Source organism: Miscanthus floridulus, chromosome 5 (assembly GCF_019320115.1).
Source record: "Miscanthus floridulus cultivar M001 chromosome 5, ASM1932011v1, whole genome shotgun sequence".
NCBI lineage: Eukaryota > Viridiplantae > Streptophyta > Magnoliopsida > Poales > Poaceae > Miscanthus > Miscanthus floridulus.
In genome coordinates, this window is record NC_089584.1 from 31,353,638 (window position 1) to 31,368,908 (window position 15,271).

The 15,271-nt window shown below is 43.7% G+C and overlaps 2 protein-coding genes across 3 annotated transcripts; one reads left to right on the forward strand and one right to left on the reverse strand.

Moving 5' to 3' along the window:
- Positions 1–3,141: 3,141 nt before the first annotated feature.
- LOC136449768 (uncharacterized) lies at positions 3,142–7,278 on the forward strand. Of its 2 annotated transcripts, none has more exons than XM_066449950.1 (5): positions 3,142–3,378; positions 4,818–5,255; positions 5,511–5,545; positions 5,655–6,589; positions 6,859–7,278. In XM_066449950.1, the coding sequence occupies exons 2-4, from the start codon at positions 4,913–4,915 to the stop codon at positions 6,537–6,539; spliced, it is 1,263 nt and encodes a 420-aa protein (XP_066306047.1). In that variant the 5' UTR covers positions 3,142–3,378; positions 4,818–4,912; the 3' UTR covers positions 6,540–6,589; positions 6,859–7,278. The 2 variants fall into 2 exon arrangements, with proteins under 2 accessions (XP_066306047.1, XP_066306046.1); XM_066449949.1 differs by having other exon boundaries at positions 3,143–3,378; positions 4,814–5,255.
- LOC136449767 (NAC domain-containing protein 74-like) lies at positions 6,858–14,762 on the reverse strand. The gene is made up of 5 exons (XM_066449948.1): positions 14,484–14,762; positions 12,835–13,133; positions 12,181–12,458; positions 11,509–11,889; positions 6,858–9,133 (listed from the first exon to the last, which is right to left on the reverse strand). The coding sequence occupies exons 2-5, from the start codon at positions 12,998–13,000 to the stop codon at positions 8,408–8,410; spliced, it is 1,551 nt and encodes a 516-aa protein (XP_066306045.1). The 5' UTR covers positions 13,001–13,133; positions 14,484–14,762; the 3' UTR covers positions 6,858–8,407.
- Positions 14,763–15,271: the final 509 nt, after the last annotated feature.

The following is a 15,271-nucleotide window of genomic DNA, read 5'->3' on the forward strand; positions in this document are numbered from 1 at the left end:
AGGTGTTGATCATCGAATCATCACGTCGCCTTTGTCCAAGTCACATCTTGCATCCTATTGAACTACAAAACAATTACTTGCAAATTCATTAGTCCAATTTGGTTGTGTTGGTCATCAAACACCAAAATCCAAAGTAAATGGGCCAAGGGTCCATTTTCCTTACAGAGACTTGACAAGCAATGAATGTAAAACAAGTATGAAAGAGGAAGGCAAAGAGACAACTGGATTTCTCCTTGATATTGGGTTGTTGCCATAATCCTCTAATCCACCTTGGAGCAACTAAGTCGCAGAGATTTGGTTACAGGTTCCACTCATGAATACCCATTCACCACTCCAACACGATGGGTTCCACACCATGTACAAGCTCTCCTTGGAGCCTCCTCAGAATAGCTCCACTAAGGAAGGTCACCAAGTCCTTCATCGGGTCATCTAGGTGCTGGCAAACACCAAAAGTAACAAGTCTTCAAGATACTCCTCAAGAAAACCCAAGCATGCACACAGATAGTTGAAAGTGTCAGTTTGGTTTTGGTAATTAAGTGACAACATTAGTGGACTAATGTACTTCATGTGAGATGATTAGGTGACTTACTCCACAAACTTGTCTTGAACAACATGAAGGTCATTGAGGAGGTGGCTAGGATCATGAAGTGCAAGGGCTCAAGATGAGAAGAGATGATAGAGGTGATGGATGGATATGAGATGGATAAAAGAAAAGCAAGGCAAAGGTGTAAAATAGGTTTGCTTTCACTGGCCTAAGGTGATTAGAGAAGTGATTTAGTCGAGTTTAGTATAGATAGTCGTACTATAAAGACGACAAATTTTTTGTGAGTCCTAGATATCCATATGAACAGATCTTGATGACATTCCACAACTAAACTAGCATTATCATGTGTTCCTACCTTCCAATCTTTAAATCTTTCAACAGAACAAGATGTGATTTAGGCATCCACTCTGTGTATCATATGATCACTGTTGCTTTTATTAGAAAACTACTGAATTTTCTTCCATTACAGGTGGTTTGATTCAATTAAATCACCGGAAGCCATAGGCCCTTCAGTATGTGGTCTACGTTGCATTGATTCCTTGCTTTTGTGTTGCCACTAGGCGAGGTCTAACATTACAGATGTATTAATTAGATCAAGTGGTGTGGTGAGGAAGCAAGAGAAAACCTTTCAAAATGTTTTGCAAATGTTATAACTCAGTGCTAAAGATGTTGGTTGTCCAGTGGGACACCTATTGGAGTTAGCCAATTTGTAAAAGGTTTGAGAAAAGAGTTTGGTAGAGTGTTTTTACACTCACTGGAGCTTTCAAGTGTGCACAAGAGCTTTGACACAATGCTCCAAGTTGGATCAGTCTGATTGTCGCATAGGGCACTGCAACTGTCATGTGCGCACTGAAGTTGCATGCACCAGAGTTTTGGAATAATGCTTTGACTTAGTGAAAGGATTGGTTGATGGCTCGAGGGGATGAATAGTCTATTAAAAATTTACAAGCACAAACACAACTAGATACAATAGTTAATAACAAAGGCGAGCCCTAATAAGCACTACAACCCTAGTTTAAGCAAGACCAAGCTCTACACAAGACTAGAACCAAGACTACAAACTAGCAAGCAACTAGAACAATTAACTAAGGCTAAGCTCAAGCACACCTACACAATTCTGGCGAGAAGGTAAACAACAAGCTACCACTAGAGCAAGCAATCTACTCGAGTTAAGTACAAGAGCTACAAGAGTGACTCGATTACTCTAGAAGCTACAGAAGAAAAGGATTGCACAAAGTAAAGAACAAGTGTAGTAGGGAATAAACCACAAGGGAGACAAGATGGCATAATATTTTCCTCCCAAAATTCAGTTGCTTGCCAACATCTTACTCTCCATTGAGGCAAGTCCAAGGATTATTGCTCCTCCGCAAGCTCAACAAGCCCTCAAGCTTGGCTCCAACATGAGCTCTTGCCTATGAGTCGGTCGATCAACTAGGCACTCCACAAGCCTCGGTTCCACTAGAGTTTCTCTTCGCGATCGCCTGCGGGGATGAGCACAAGAGCCCTTTACAATCGATGTCCAAAGCTCCTCACAATCTCCAATTGAGTGCTTCAAGGAAATTCCGACTGCTCCAAACCGTTTGCGTGGCGGCAACCACCAAGAGCAACAAGAAATTAGCAGTCTCAATTAGTCACTACTGCTACTAGATGCAAACTCTTAATGCAAATACACTAGATCCTCTACAATCTCATCTAAATGCAATCTCAACTAAGCAAATGTGAATGGAGGCTTAACTTGAGCTCAAATGTATGTGGATATCAGCCAAGGGGTCCAAGAGAGGTGAAATGCCCGAGCTCACCGCCTATTTATTAGCCCCCACGTAAAACTAGTTGTTACCAACTTGATCAACTTTCTGCCTACGCATCCGATAGCTCCAATGAGCATTGGAGTATCCCAACGGTCAAATTCCAAAGACTCAAAGAATACTTGTTGAACTATAGATCACTCTGGTGACATCTCCGCTAAACCACCGGAGAGTTCTGGTGAAAAGCCCACTCTACTTCCATTCTCCGGTGCACACACTATAGATCCATTGGGTTCTAACGTTCTGAACCACACATGATGGATGACTGTAGCGATGGATGACTGTAGCGATACTCTGATGTCCGACTCTCCGACCGCGGACAACCGTCTCCGTGAGGTTTCTGATAGGTCCCTCGAATCAACGTGTATGAACTATCCCAAACTGTTTGCTAGTGACGAGTATATATCCTCTAGTTGATTATTATAAAAATTTTACTAATATTTTTTATATATCTAATTAAATTTAAAAAGTTAATCGACATAAATATTACAGACACGTTTATTTTGGTATGGAGGAAGTAGACGAACCACGGTAGCCACTAGCCAAAGAAACCTCCGCAGAACGCCGCTAGAGAGGTGGACACCGTGTGCTCACGAGTCAATGCAGGTGGGCCCGGGTCCGGGACACGCAAGCTGGGGCGCTGGGCACGTGGCCCAGCGGCAGCGGAAGGAAGCGTCTCGAGGCGCGGTCTCGTGTCCACTCAAGTGGTGGCCAGAGCAGTTTCGTTTCCGCTCGCAGGCAGGCGCAGCGCCAAGCGGCGACCGAGAGTGGAGACCCATTCCCATCCGCACCGGGTTTTATACCCGCACTGCCGCACAGCCATACTGCCGTTCTCTCCCCTTCCTTCCTCTCCGTCGCTTCCATTCCCTTCCTCTCAATCTCAATCTCACCCCCGACGACCGAGCCCCAACCCTAGCGGAATACGCACCTGCTTGCGGCGGCGGCGGGGAGCGGTCTTAGGCGTCGGGCGTCGCGGCGGCCCAGCGGTGTCAGATCCGGGCCCCGCGCCGTTAGGTCGCGTGATTCGAGGTAATTACCGCGAACTTAAGGGGGGCGCTGCGTTAGTTTGGGGGGGGGGGGGGGGGGGGGGGGGGGGGGGGGGGGGGCGGGGGTCGAAATGGGGAATTTCGGTGCCGTCCGGGCTGGTAGCTCCCGATGAATTGTGGGTTTTGATCAGTGCTAACTTCTCATCTGTTATCCTAGTGATCTGTACTCTTTGCATATGATTCAAGTGTGATATATTATTGGTTTCACCTGATATTTTGTGTTAGTTCCTGCCACAATTTCATCAGTTAGATTTAGCATCGGTTCTTTGGTGATTTATATCAGTTAAATATCGACACTTTTGGTTACTAATCGACGGAAAAAATTCGCATGGAGAATAATTGTGGCTTGAAAGCAATATATACTCGTGACCTGTCCGAATTGCAAATCGTATTGTATTCTGGCTCTGGGTGCAGAATTGTCTTTATTTTGCTTTAATCGGATACCGGACAATAAAATATTATACTTGTTCCATCCTGCCATGGTTTTGCACAGTGCTTATTCGGCAGTAAGGATAGATGCGAGATGCTATTTTGTTGTGTGGGGCGAAGGATGTGGCCTTTGAGTGTACTTTAGTTTTGGAATGTCTTGACGCTGGTCTACCTAACAGCTGCTTTCTTCCTCCACACATTTTCACCCAACTGTAGTTAGCCAGCTTTCCTAACGTTGTGCCTTCAGTTATAAACAAGCATCTATTTTTAATTCCTTTTAGCTTTGCTTTATAGATGTTGATGTTCCCACCTGCAAGTATTTAGGGATGTATGAGGGAATGCAATTGTACTAAAAGCATGCTACTAGTGTTCTTCCATTTGCTAGAAAAATTGCTTTCTCCATACACTTCTGCTTACCCAAATAAATTCAAATACAGCAGGAACAAGAAGCATTTTGTTTTTTTATCCTAGTTTGGGCTTATGAACCCTATCTGATCATTTATGTCTTATTGTTGGACTCATTAGTTTACGTTTCTCCTTTTGTGGCTTTGTCACATTCCACTGCCTCTCTCCAGTCCCTTCAGTAGCCCAACCCCTGCTGTATGCTGCCCAATTCGTTGTGGATTGCATTTCTAGTGCTCACTCCATTCCAAATTATAAGACATTTTGGCTTTTCTAGATACATAGCTTTCACTATGCACTTAGACATACACTATGTCTAGATAAGCTGCAAGGTTGTCATGTGCATTTTTATTTAACAAAGCTTAATAATTCCAATCATACCGGTTCTTTTGATGATCTTGCTATGGATGCCCCTTAGCTTCCCCTTCGGGGTTGCTTTCTTCTTTCTATGTGGTACCCCTAGCTCCCTCTGTAGGCTTAGAGTGCCCCGGTCTATAGTACATAGTATCGTCTTTAACTTTATATTAAGTCTTTGCCCATTTCTTTATTGAAAACGACCTTATTATTGTTATTGTCTCCCTGTACAGCTAGGCAGTGTCGGGTTGTTACATTTGTATCACATGAATGAACTCAGAGCATCTCAGTGTTAAAACTGTGAGCATATTAATTCCCCTTCTTTAAGCAATATGGGAGCTAATTGCTGCATTGCTGCAAAGGAGAGGACACAGCCATGCATCACTCCAATAGAAGTATCAGCATACAGGAATGTGAGGCACTCGCCATCATGGAGCTTTCGATGGGACAATCGCACACATATAGAAGACATAATGGATATCCCTACTCTGTTCTCCAACCATAGTAGTGGAAGCATTCGGCCTGATACAAAGAGTGGTTCCATTGCCCCAACCGAAGGATTTTCTAATGGAAATAGCCGTGGAACTAGCCCTTCCAATGTGTTTCACGGAGCAAAGTGGCACAAATCTGATAAAAAATTGGAAGCACCTAAGGTCACAAAGGCTGATCCTCGAGGTAATAAACAATTCGCTGCTATGGCCTATGCTTTCATTAAGCAAGCTTTTATACTCCCTCCACAAATTATAAGATGTTTTGGCTTTTCTAGATACATAGCTTTTTCTATGCACTTAGATATACACTATGTCTAGATACATCATAAAAGCAATGTATCTAAAAAATCCAAAATGTCCTATAATTTGGAACAAAGGGAGTATTATTGTAATCTCTCAACCTGATGAACTTTGTTTACTGATTTCTACTTATTTTCAGCTGACCGCTCCACAGCAAGTAACTCTTCCCCTGAGGTATGCATCATTAAGCTACCTACCAAGAAGTTATTACCTTCTAGGTTCCATGCAATTGCAGTACCACTGCATCTGTTGTCTGACACCTTTTTTTTAATATGTTGTGCAGGCAAAGCTTTCCAGGAAATCACTGGACATGTCAAGTGTTGCTTTAGTATCCAGAGCAGATCCATCATCCTCCAGGGGGCATTCTCAACCTACAGATTCAGATTCGACGAAGAAAGCACGGCGGTCACCAGGGTATCAATTATACAGACAGGTTTCGGACAGTAAAATTCCATCTCTCAGATCTCTCAATGAGATAAGCTCTCCTGAAGGAAGGCCTTCCTCTTCCATGCTATCAGTCTGCAGCAATGACTTATCAGCAGCAGGATCCTATGGTGAGTCATCTGATGGTTGGTCAATGCGCACATTTTCTGAAATGGTTGCAACATCCCAAAGAGAGAGGTGGTCACTTGATAGTGAGCTCTTGGGATCCATTTCTAGTAAAATGACAAGATCAAGTGCTTCGAATTCTACTTCACTTCCCCCTGACCAAGAGGTGTGCAAGCTGTGTTTGAAGCTGTTAAAGGAGAGATCGACATGGAATGCTCAGGAGCTGGCTGTTGCTGCTGTTTTGTTGTGTGGACATGTGTACCATGCTGACTGTCTGGACAGCATAACTACAGAAGCTGACAAATATGACCCTCCATGCCCTGTATGCACCCATGGTGAGAAATGTACAGTGAAGCTATTTGGGAAGCTGGAATCAAAGATTAAGAACAAGATACCAAAAAATGTGGCAGTTGATATGAATCCAGATGGGAACAGTAATAAGCACCAGAAGAAAGGTAGCAGAGAGCCCAGGTTAGGTACAAGTTCAAGCATGAAGGTCCCGTTTAGTCGTCCATTTTTGCGGAGACATTTCTCCATTGGATCTCGACCACCTCGGTCAGTCTCAGAAACTGATTCGACAAGAAAGAAGGGATTCTGGGCAAGACACTGGAGAGAGTAGAATAGCTTCCAGTTGTCATTAGGTGGGCTGGTCTCCATTATTATGTTTTGGTAAGTTCAATTTTATATAGCAGGTTACTAGTTCTATTCCTTCTCCGGGGATGAATTCAAATTAGCGTCGAATTTGGAATTTCTCACGTCATCTCTGAACAGTTTAAAGTGGATAGCCTGTTCGCTTGTTGGTTTCAACCAGGGCGTATTAGCCAGCCAACAGTGTTTTTCTCTCACAACAAACCAGCACGAGCCGGGCTTATCAGCCCAGAAACCAACCAGCTTGATTCAATTAATAACATTATTAATTGAATGTGTTCTTTTCACAGGAAGGATCTTTAAGAGGAGGTGAACTCCCCAGCATGCAAGCTAATGGAGTAAAGACTGGCACAAGGGCTGCCGAGCAACCCACATATTTGGAAGTTTCTCCCAGCCATCATATTCGGATACTGGCGCAGAGCGCATGGTAGCGCAGGTTCCAGTAATCCAGGATAGTAGAATAACAAGGTTTCTTATACCAAGCGAGACAGGGTTTGTCGGGCCCTGGTTTCAGCTTAGTAATAGTAGCAATCTAACAGAAACGGTGTGGCCTTCCTGGATAGGCCCAATGCAAATGCTGGGTTGCTAGAATATGTAACCAGCATGCTAGATTATTTATTGTACTCGCAGTTTTTTTTAATGATTGACTAAGGTACTTATTGTTGGATGGAATGCCGAATGCATTCAAGTTGAAGGCTTCAGTGGTAGAATTTTTCGATGAGATTGGCTGAACTGAGTATCCGTTTGTTCGCACACACACCCAGCTGACAGTGACGTAAAATTGCTAGTAAATTTGAGCTCCACTTCTGCCTGTTTGCAGAAGATTTGCTCTGGAATTCGTACAAATTTAGCTTATCTAGTTTGCGCTGCAAGCGAAGTTGAGACAACAAAATCGTTATCGAAGTCTCATCGCAGGTAAGATATCGAGTCCTGCTAGCGTAGTGTCCTGAAGTCACATGGTAACCAATCTAGCGTAACTTGTTTCCTCCATTTCACCAAAATTGTAGCTCTTCCATGCAACTATGCAAGCAGGCAGCAGCAATTAGGTTATGCCAACCAGAAAAAACGGCACATGAAACAAACGATACATCATAGGAAATTCATTTAGCGTAACTTGTTTCCTCCATTTCACCAAAATTGTAGCTCTTGCATGCAACTATGCAAGCAGGCAGCAGCAATTAGCTTATGCCAACCAGAAATAGGGCACATGAAACAAACGATACATCATAGGAAATTCTGAAACCGAAAGTACTTAACAAACTCTTAGACAGCAGAATTCATATGGATTATTGGAGTACAATTCTGTAGTCAAGCGAGAGACCATCTTCACTTCTTCAAACAGAAGCTATTATAAAAGAGAATGCAAACAATGCAGTGGTCTCAATGCAAACATGCAGTGGTCTCTAGTGTAATTATGTAGTCATCCACTATCATTTATAAACATAGTTCAGATTTACAAATCTAAGGATAACAGTAACAGCCAAAGGTACATCTTTTTTGTTCATACGCCCCCACCATTTTTTCCATTTTCTTGTCTTTTTTGATAGGCACCCGTTGGTAGCAACTAGACGATCAAAAAGAGAAAACTTAATATGTACAGCACCACAAAAAAACATGTGGAGATAACTGGGAATCAGTGGTCGCACAAATGTATCTCCAGAAGGCCAGTAACCCCAGTGAGAAAAGCTGAGGAACTCGATTACTATTCCAGTCCAATGCAAGTAAGTAAAGCTGACGAACTACTCCAAGGATGAAGCCGGGAAGATGCTACGCTGAAGCCAATGCTGCCGATGACCACTAGAGCTACAACTAAGCATGCTGATGTTTGATGATTCAAATTTATAGGTTGGCACCAGAGCGGTGATAATGCAGCACTGCAACAGCAGCAACTCCAACCACAAAAAAGGCAACAAATATGTATGCCTTGAATCCAGCTGATGAACATCTTTTGAAGCCCTTGAGATAACCTTGATTGTTGTGGCCTTCAGGATTGGCTGCATCAGACTGCTTGGCAGAAATGACATTTTTTGTATTTTTCTTCTGGTGCTCAACATCAGTCCTGAGATCAAGACGACAACCACTGTTATCTGTAAACTTCATAGTCTGGTTGATAGATTCGGAATTACTTGTAACCATCCTCTTAATTCCAACCTGCATTTTAAAATTGACAGCTGCTAGCGAATTGTTAGCAGGAGATGCGGTTGCTCTGCGCCTTCGTATTGTAATTCCATTGTCAATATTTCCATTTGACATATTTGTCTTGTTATTTTCCTGGTCTAACTGCAATTCAGCGTTCGCAGTTCCATTCTCAAAGTTGTTTGGAAGAGCATACGAATCTGTTCCCATCATATATGCTTGGTTGGTAGGAAAAGCAATAGCTTCCTGGCCAGCTTGTTCCAAGAATATACTGTCATTGAACTGGTCAGTACCAGGATACAACATACTGTAAAGATCCTCTGGAAGATCATCAATGAATAGGTAGTCTGTGGCATCTGTTCCATCCTGGATAGGGCTAGCATGGCCTGGTCCAATATTCGGAGCCACAGAACCAGGATTCTGCAAATTCTGCAAGGAAAACAAATGCAAAGGGTGTTGGACCAGTACAAACAAGTACACAATTTCTGAAAGCAGTGAATAAAAACTCCCAGCCAAAATACAATAAAGCATGTACAATACAACAACAGAGAAAGAATTGACAATTTGCAGAAAGAGTTTTCCATGGTCCAAAGAGAAAAGTACTTGATTATCAGGGACAAGGGAACTGAATGTGTAGTTATAGGTTCAGTTTACCCAATGAAGAAATATCCAGAAATCCCAAAGATCAAACAAACTTAAAATAATTTGGCTGCTTTATATTTTGAATTATCAACATGAAACTTTTGCAGAGATTCATTATTTTTATTTTTACTTTAGAGCTTTCCAAGGAAAATAAAAACATTATGCTAACCTAAGGGCTTGTTGGACAGAGCTCCTGACGCAGATTCTATCCAGGAGAAGCTCTGCCAAACCCAAACAGTAATTTACAGAGAAGTGATTCCATGCTGATTCCGCAAAGTGATTCTCTGAAATGAACCAAGAGCCTAGGAGCTGAAAAAAGTAGCTTTTCCTAATTCACTTCTCTCACAACAACAACATAGCCTTTCAGTCCCAAACAAGTTGGGGTAGGCTAATTCACTTCTCTCACAGAATCACCTTTTACCTATAGTTTATCTTAGAGAATCCACTTTCAGCCACAAAATTACTTCTCTCAGAGAATCAAGGGCAGAAGAAGATGTACCAAACATGCCCTAAGATAGAAGCTCTACCAAATAGGGCATCAACTATATAAAAAAAATCCAAATTTTTGGGTGCCCCACGACATACTAGATATTGGTGTCACTACACTTTCAGTAGTCGATCAGTGTGGTTATAAGCTTGCAATGAGCCAACTAGTAGTTTAGTACCAAGACAAAGTAGGGCCTGGTGTAACTCAGGTGAGATTTAGAAAAAAAATGTTACATAGAAGTGCAGATTTTTTTTTTATTTTTATGGAAGTGGTGTAATTGGTATCCACATGTTGGCAGACTTCTTCAGTATTCCCATGGCAGAAGTGCTTTGATGCAAACCTTATTGAGCGCCGGCCATCTACTACTTCTCAGCACATACAAACAAGGAGAACTGAAGAACTGCCTGCTAATAACATGGTGGAATTGTGGGAGTGCCACTCCTTCCACTGGGGCTCCAACGGACAAGTGCACCTCAGTTAGGAAACACATGCCCATGTTCCATGAGGTTGCAGGTTTGCTTCTGCTAGGGGACACATCGAAGTTTTGGGTGCCTCTAGAATTATGGATGTGTGCTTGGGAGGCCCGTTTTCTTCTGCATGCACACCAGGCTTGTGTTTAATCTTAAAAGGAAAATTTAATCTAGAATAAGTATGTTAGATATAGAATTAAAAATGTCAGCTTGTAACTTAATCCAGCAACCTGTTGTCCGTGCATTATCACTTTGCTCACAGGGGAACTAAATCCCCCTAAGGCCTTGTTTGGATGCGCACGTATTCATCTCAATCCACATGTGTTGAAGTGGATTGGAGTGGAATTAAACTAAATTCCATTCCATTCCACTCCAACACATGTGAATTGAGGTGGATACACATGCATCCAAACAAAGCCTAACTATTTAAAGTTGCACCAGTGGTACCCATACTTTTCTCGCTGTAACATCTTGGTACCTAAAGTATTAAAATGCAGGTCTAGGTCCCTAAACATACTGAGTGTGAAACTCAAGGTCCAAGCCTCTCTAATCAACATGTAATCATACAGTAAAGCACAGAAATGGCAATAGCTGAGAGTGGGGAAGTATCCGAGGTTGCCTCATTGTCAATTGCAGGATATCTTGTCAGCAGTGGAGGGGAAGAGAATAGAGATGGCTATGTTGGCATGCCATGTAGACAGTTATGCGTTGAGTAGGGAGATTTGGCCTCGAGTGGCACACTTAGATGTTGTTTGGTTCGCAAAAATGTAACGTTATCTGTTCACAGAGGGGGAATAGAAAGAAATACTTGCGTTTGGTTAAGGTCAGGCCATAATCAAAGTAAGGTGTAATTAGACACCGGTCTATGCACCATTGATTCATCCCCTCCCTGACCGCTATCGCATTACTGGCTGCCACCGCTCAAGCACTTTTGCTTCCCCTGACTCCATGATATCGTCACCATGCCCAACCAAACAGTTCAAGTAATCACTAATCCCACTGCTAATCCCCCCGCAATCCATTTCCAAAACCATTTACATTACCAGCGAGGGAACCAAACACATATGTTAGTAAGTTTAAGGACCCAGATTGACATTTTATTAGTTTTTTTAGGAACATGTATGAACACATTGGGAGAAGCTTATGGACTGCCAGCGTAATTTACTCAAAAAAGTCTAGAACTACTGTGAGCCTCAGAAACTTACCGATGATTCAGCATATTGTTCAGTCGGAGACACGTCAGCAGAACCAGTATCAACTACAAGGTTAAATGAAGGTGAAGGATCCAACAGTTCTTCCAGCCATGTTTCCAGTTCATTACCACCATTTGGAAATGTCGAATCAGGAGTGATAGCTGCCTGAGCAACATCATTAGATAGTTCAGCACTGCCAACTGGTGTAGTTGCATGGTTCGATTCTTCTGAACAGATGACTGAGGCAGCAGCATCTTCTGGCTTTACAGTGCTGACAACTGATGTAGCAGCAGCATCTAGTTGTTCCAGATGAGAGTTCCTGTTGCCCACCTCATTATCATTATCTAATGCCCAGTCATTTCTTTTAGTAACACGGCAGAGGACAAAGGCATCCTGCAGAAAAAGAAAAACTACATTAGCATACTGGACCTCAACCTTAGGCAACAGAATATAGGATAATCATATAACCAAGCAAGTTGACTGCAAGATGGCTTTAAGGCACATCACACAGTAAGTCGGACCTGGTGCCAGCCCATGTGGCACAGCCCATCTATGCCATCTATAGTAAGTCCTACAACATATAAATCCAAGAAGCAAGATCTAATATATACTCTTCAAAATACAATTCTCTGAAACCACTATTATATTACTCAGAAACATGTATTACAATCAACAGTGCAATACCTTCATATCAGGGCTGACTTTACATTCATTCTCGTCTATGTAGTACTCATGCATAATCCACTCAGTGCGTCTGCCAGAGGGAGGCCGGCCTTCATGAAAAACTAAAGTCTTCTTTGTTCCTAGAGTCCGCTTGTTCAGCTTTATGGCTCGGTCCTTCCCAGTTGATTTCCAGTAACCAGCAAGTGTTGCCCTGTTTGATCTAGAGCCAGTAGGGTACTTCCTGTCACGAGAGGCAAAGAAATGCCACTTGTTGTCCTTGATTGGAAGATTGCACTTTGCTGCAAATACCATCAGAACTCAGAAAATCAGGAAATATGAGGATATGAGCCATGCAATAGGAGAGAACATTTGAATTGCATTCATAAGTGGTGCAAATAGCAGAAAACTTCATCCACAGAGCTAAAGAACAGATACTAGATAAAGAGGATACATATTGACAGGAATCACTTTAATGTAAAACAAAAAAGCTGCATCAGTGATAAACTTGATTGAAAAATATTTCTTGTCTAGCTGTCTATGATTGACAAGGACTTCATAGGATTCAGCTAGATATCACATCTAGGTCAAACTCAGATAAAACTTGAGATAACCCCTTTTTTTTTGCAAAGTTCTCCACGAACTCAACTAAAAATTATGAAAGCATGGTCAACATACCAGGTAAATCCCATGGTTCATGCTTGTATATATCCACCTCTGGTATAAGATCATATTCAATTTTCTGGCCAAGTATTTTCCTCTTCAGATAGTGAGAAATAAGTTCAGGATCTGAAGGATGGAATCCAAATCCTGGTGGTTGGTACATATCACGCAGTACTTCCATTTTACAATCGGCCTGTTCGCTGGTTGGTTTCTGTGCTGATAAGCCCGACTGGTGCTAATTTGTTGTGAGAGCAAAATACTGTTGGCTGGCTGATAATCCCTGGCTCAAACCAACAAGCGAACAGGTTGATTATCTGCATTATCCACAGAACACAAACAAAAGCACAAGCATGATCAGAACCATAACAATTCAAAAGTATGGATTCTCAAATGATTGAGGTAAACAATCATGCCTACGATAAACAATCATGCCAGCAAAGGCAGAATATACATTGAGCTCATTAACTCTTCCACTAGAAAACGCTCTTGAGGCCTTGATTCTCAAAACAAAGCAGAAATTTCTAAAGCGTTACAACCAAAAAAAACCACAGGATTTTAGTTCTTCACTCTTTCCCCCTATATGGCAAAGTAAAATTTTGCTAGTGGGAAAAAATCCACCAAAGCATATAGTCAAAGAACAAAGATAGTTGCACAATAGCAGTCCCACGAGACTCAAAAGGACCAATTGCATTGTTTTCAAACATGGAAGCATTTTCAGCATATAGTGTAACAAAAACAAAATACTGAAGATAGAGAAGAAGCCAACAATCCATTTCCAAGGGAGCCAACACATCCATTTTTATCTGTGAACAATATTTTCCATCTAACGTACTACATGTTTTCTTTATAAGACCTGATAGGGCCACCATCAACAATAAATCACTGAACTGGGAAAGGAAGCTTAAAGCCTGCTAAAAATGTGTGTTCGCACTAATCTATTACGATAGGATTTAATTATTAATTATAACAAGTACCACTGATTTGGTTGTTCTCTCTATGGAAGGGAATGACTTCATCATCTAATTATTTCAGTGAACTTCTGAATCCCACAACCACAAGTATCAATGACTCCGAGTGCTAGTGACAGCAGTTATCCAGAACCCAGATAAGCAGTCAACATTTTGCAAAATCGCTCAAGGAGCTCAAAATCCGCCACCAAAAATCACCAAGTTCCAAGCAGAGCTCTCCTGCTCCTTCCCACTGCCAGAAAGCCCAGAATGCGACCGAAGGCAAGGAAGGATGACACTGGACACGATCACCAGAATCATCGTTTCGTGTGATTTTTCAGGACCCCTGATTTTGCACCGAAGAAGAAGAAGAATCCCCAGCCTAATGACCTCGGCAGCAAACAGAGCCAAAACCCTTCAAAAAGTCACAGGAAATTCCCGTTGACGAAAAACGCGGCGACCTAGGATCGGCAGCCGAAACTTTAACCGACCAAATAAATGCCACGAACCCTAACTAAGCAGTCCCACGATCAGCAGACATCGCTCCCACCCTAAGCCAAAATCCACCACCGTGGCCGCACCCGCACACGCTGTGCAGTCGCCCCCCGAGCGCCAGGGACGCCTAGAACAGAGGAACCCCAACAAAAACACAGCACCCGACCAGGCCACCAGCATCAGACGAACAGAGACGGAACGGCGAGGATGGGATCGGCTCACCTCTCCAGAGCCGGGTGGCCGCACGGCCGATCGCGCCCGACCGGCGCCCCGCGGAACCACCAGGACGGCGCCGCCGGGCGTGGAGGAGAGGAGGAGCCCGGAGAAGCACGGCGAAGAGCACGAGGCGGGTGTTCGTTCGGTCCAGCGAACGAGTCAAGGCTGGGAGTGGCGGCACAGGGTGGGGAGGCTCAAGGCTGGAGGCGTCTCGGGTGGGCCTGGCGGGCTGCTCCTGCTGGGGAGCCGAGGGGAGAGGAGAGGCTCAAGGCTGGAGGCGTCTCGGCTGGGAGACGATTGGGCGAGATGGACGAAGCAGCCAGGAAGCGACGGGTGCGCTGCGCCCGCCCGCGTCGCTGGGGACGCGGGGCTGGGTCGTTTGCTTAACGCGGGCGTCCTGACTCCTGGACCATCGGTCGCAGGTCGCCGAGGGAGATGGATGGATGGATCGGACGGCAGGATGTGGAAGTGAGATCGTGGCAGAGGCCGTACGGGTCGTTGGATGCGAATCGCCCGAATCCGATCGGCGATGATCGCCTCCGGTTCCAGGTACCGCTGCTGCGTCGCTGCCAGGTGGGGGAGCCGTACCGCGACTTGATTTGTCTTGTGGAGCAAGACTTCCTGTGTTCCTCCTCCCTCGGCGCTCGTGCCGCTGCCGCTAGTGTTGTCTGGCTGGACTCGGCTCACCACTCGCCAGTCAGCAGTGGGTGTGTTGAGGTGGCCTTGTCATGGTCCAACCATGCAACTAGAACTAGAACCAGTCCGTCACGTCTCATCAGAATCTCTTCACTAGT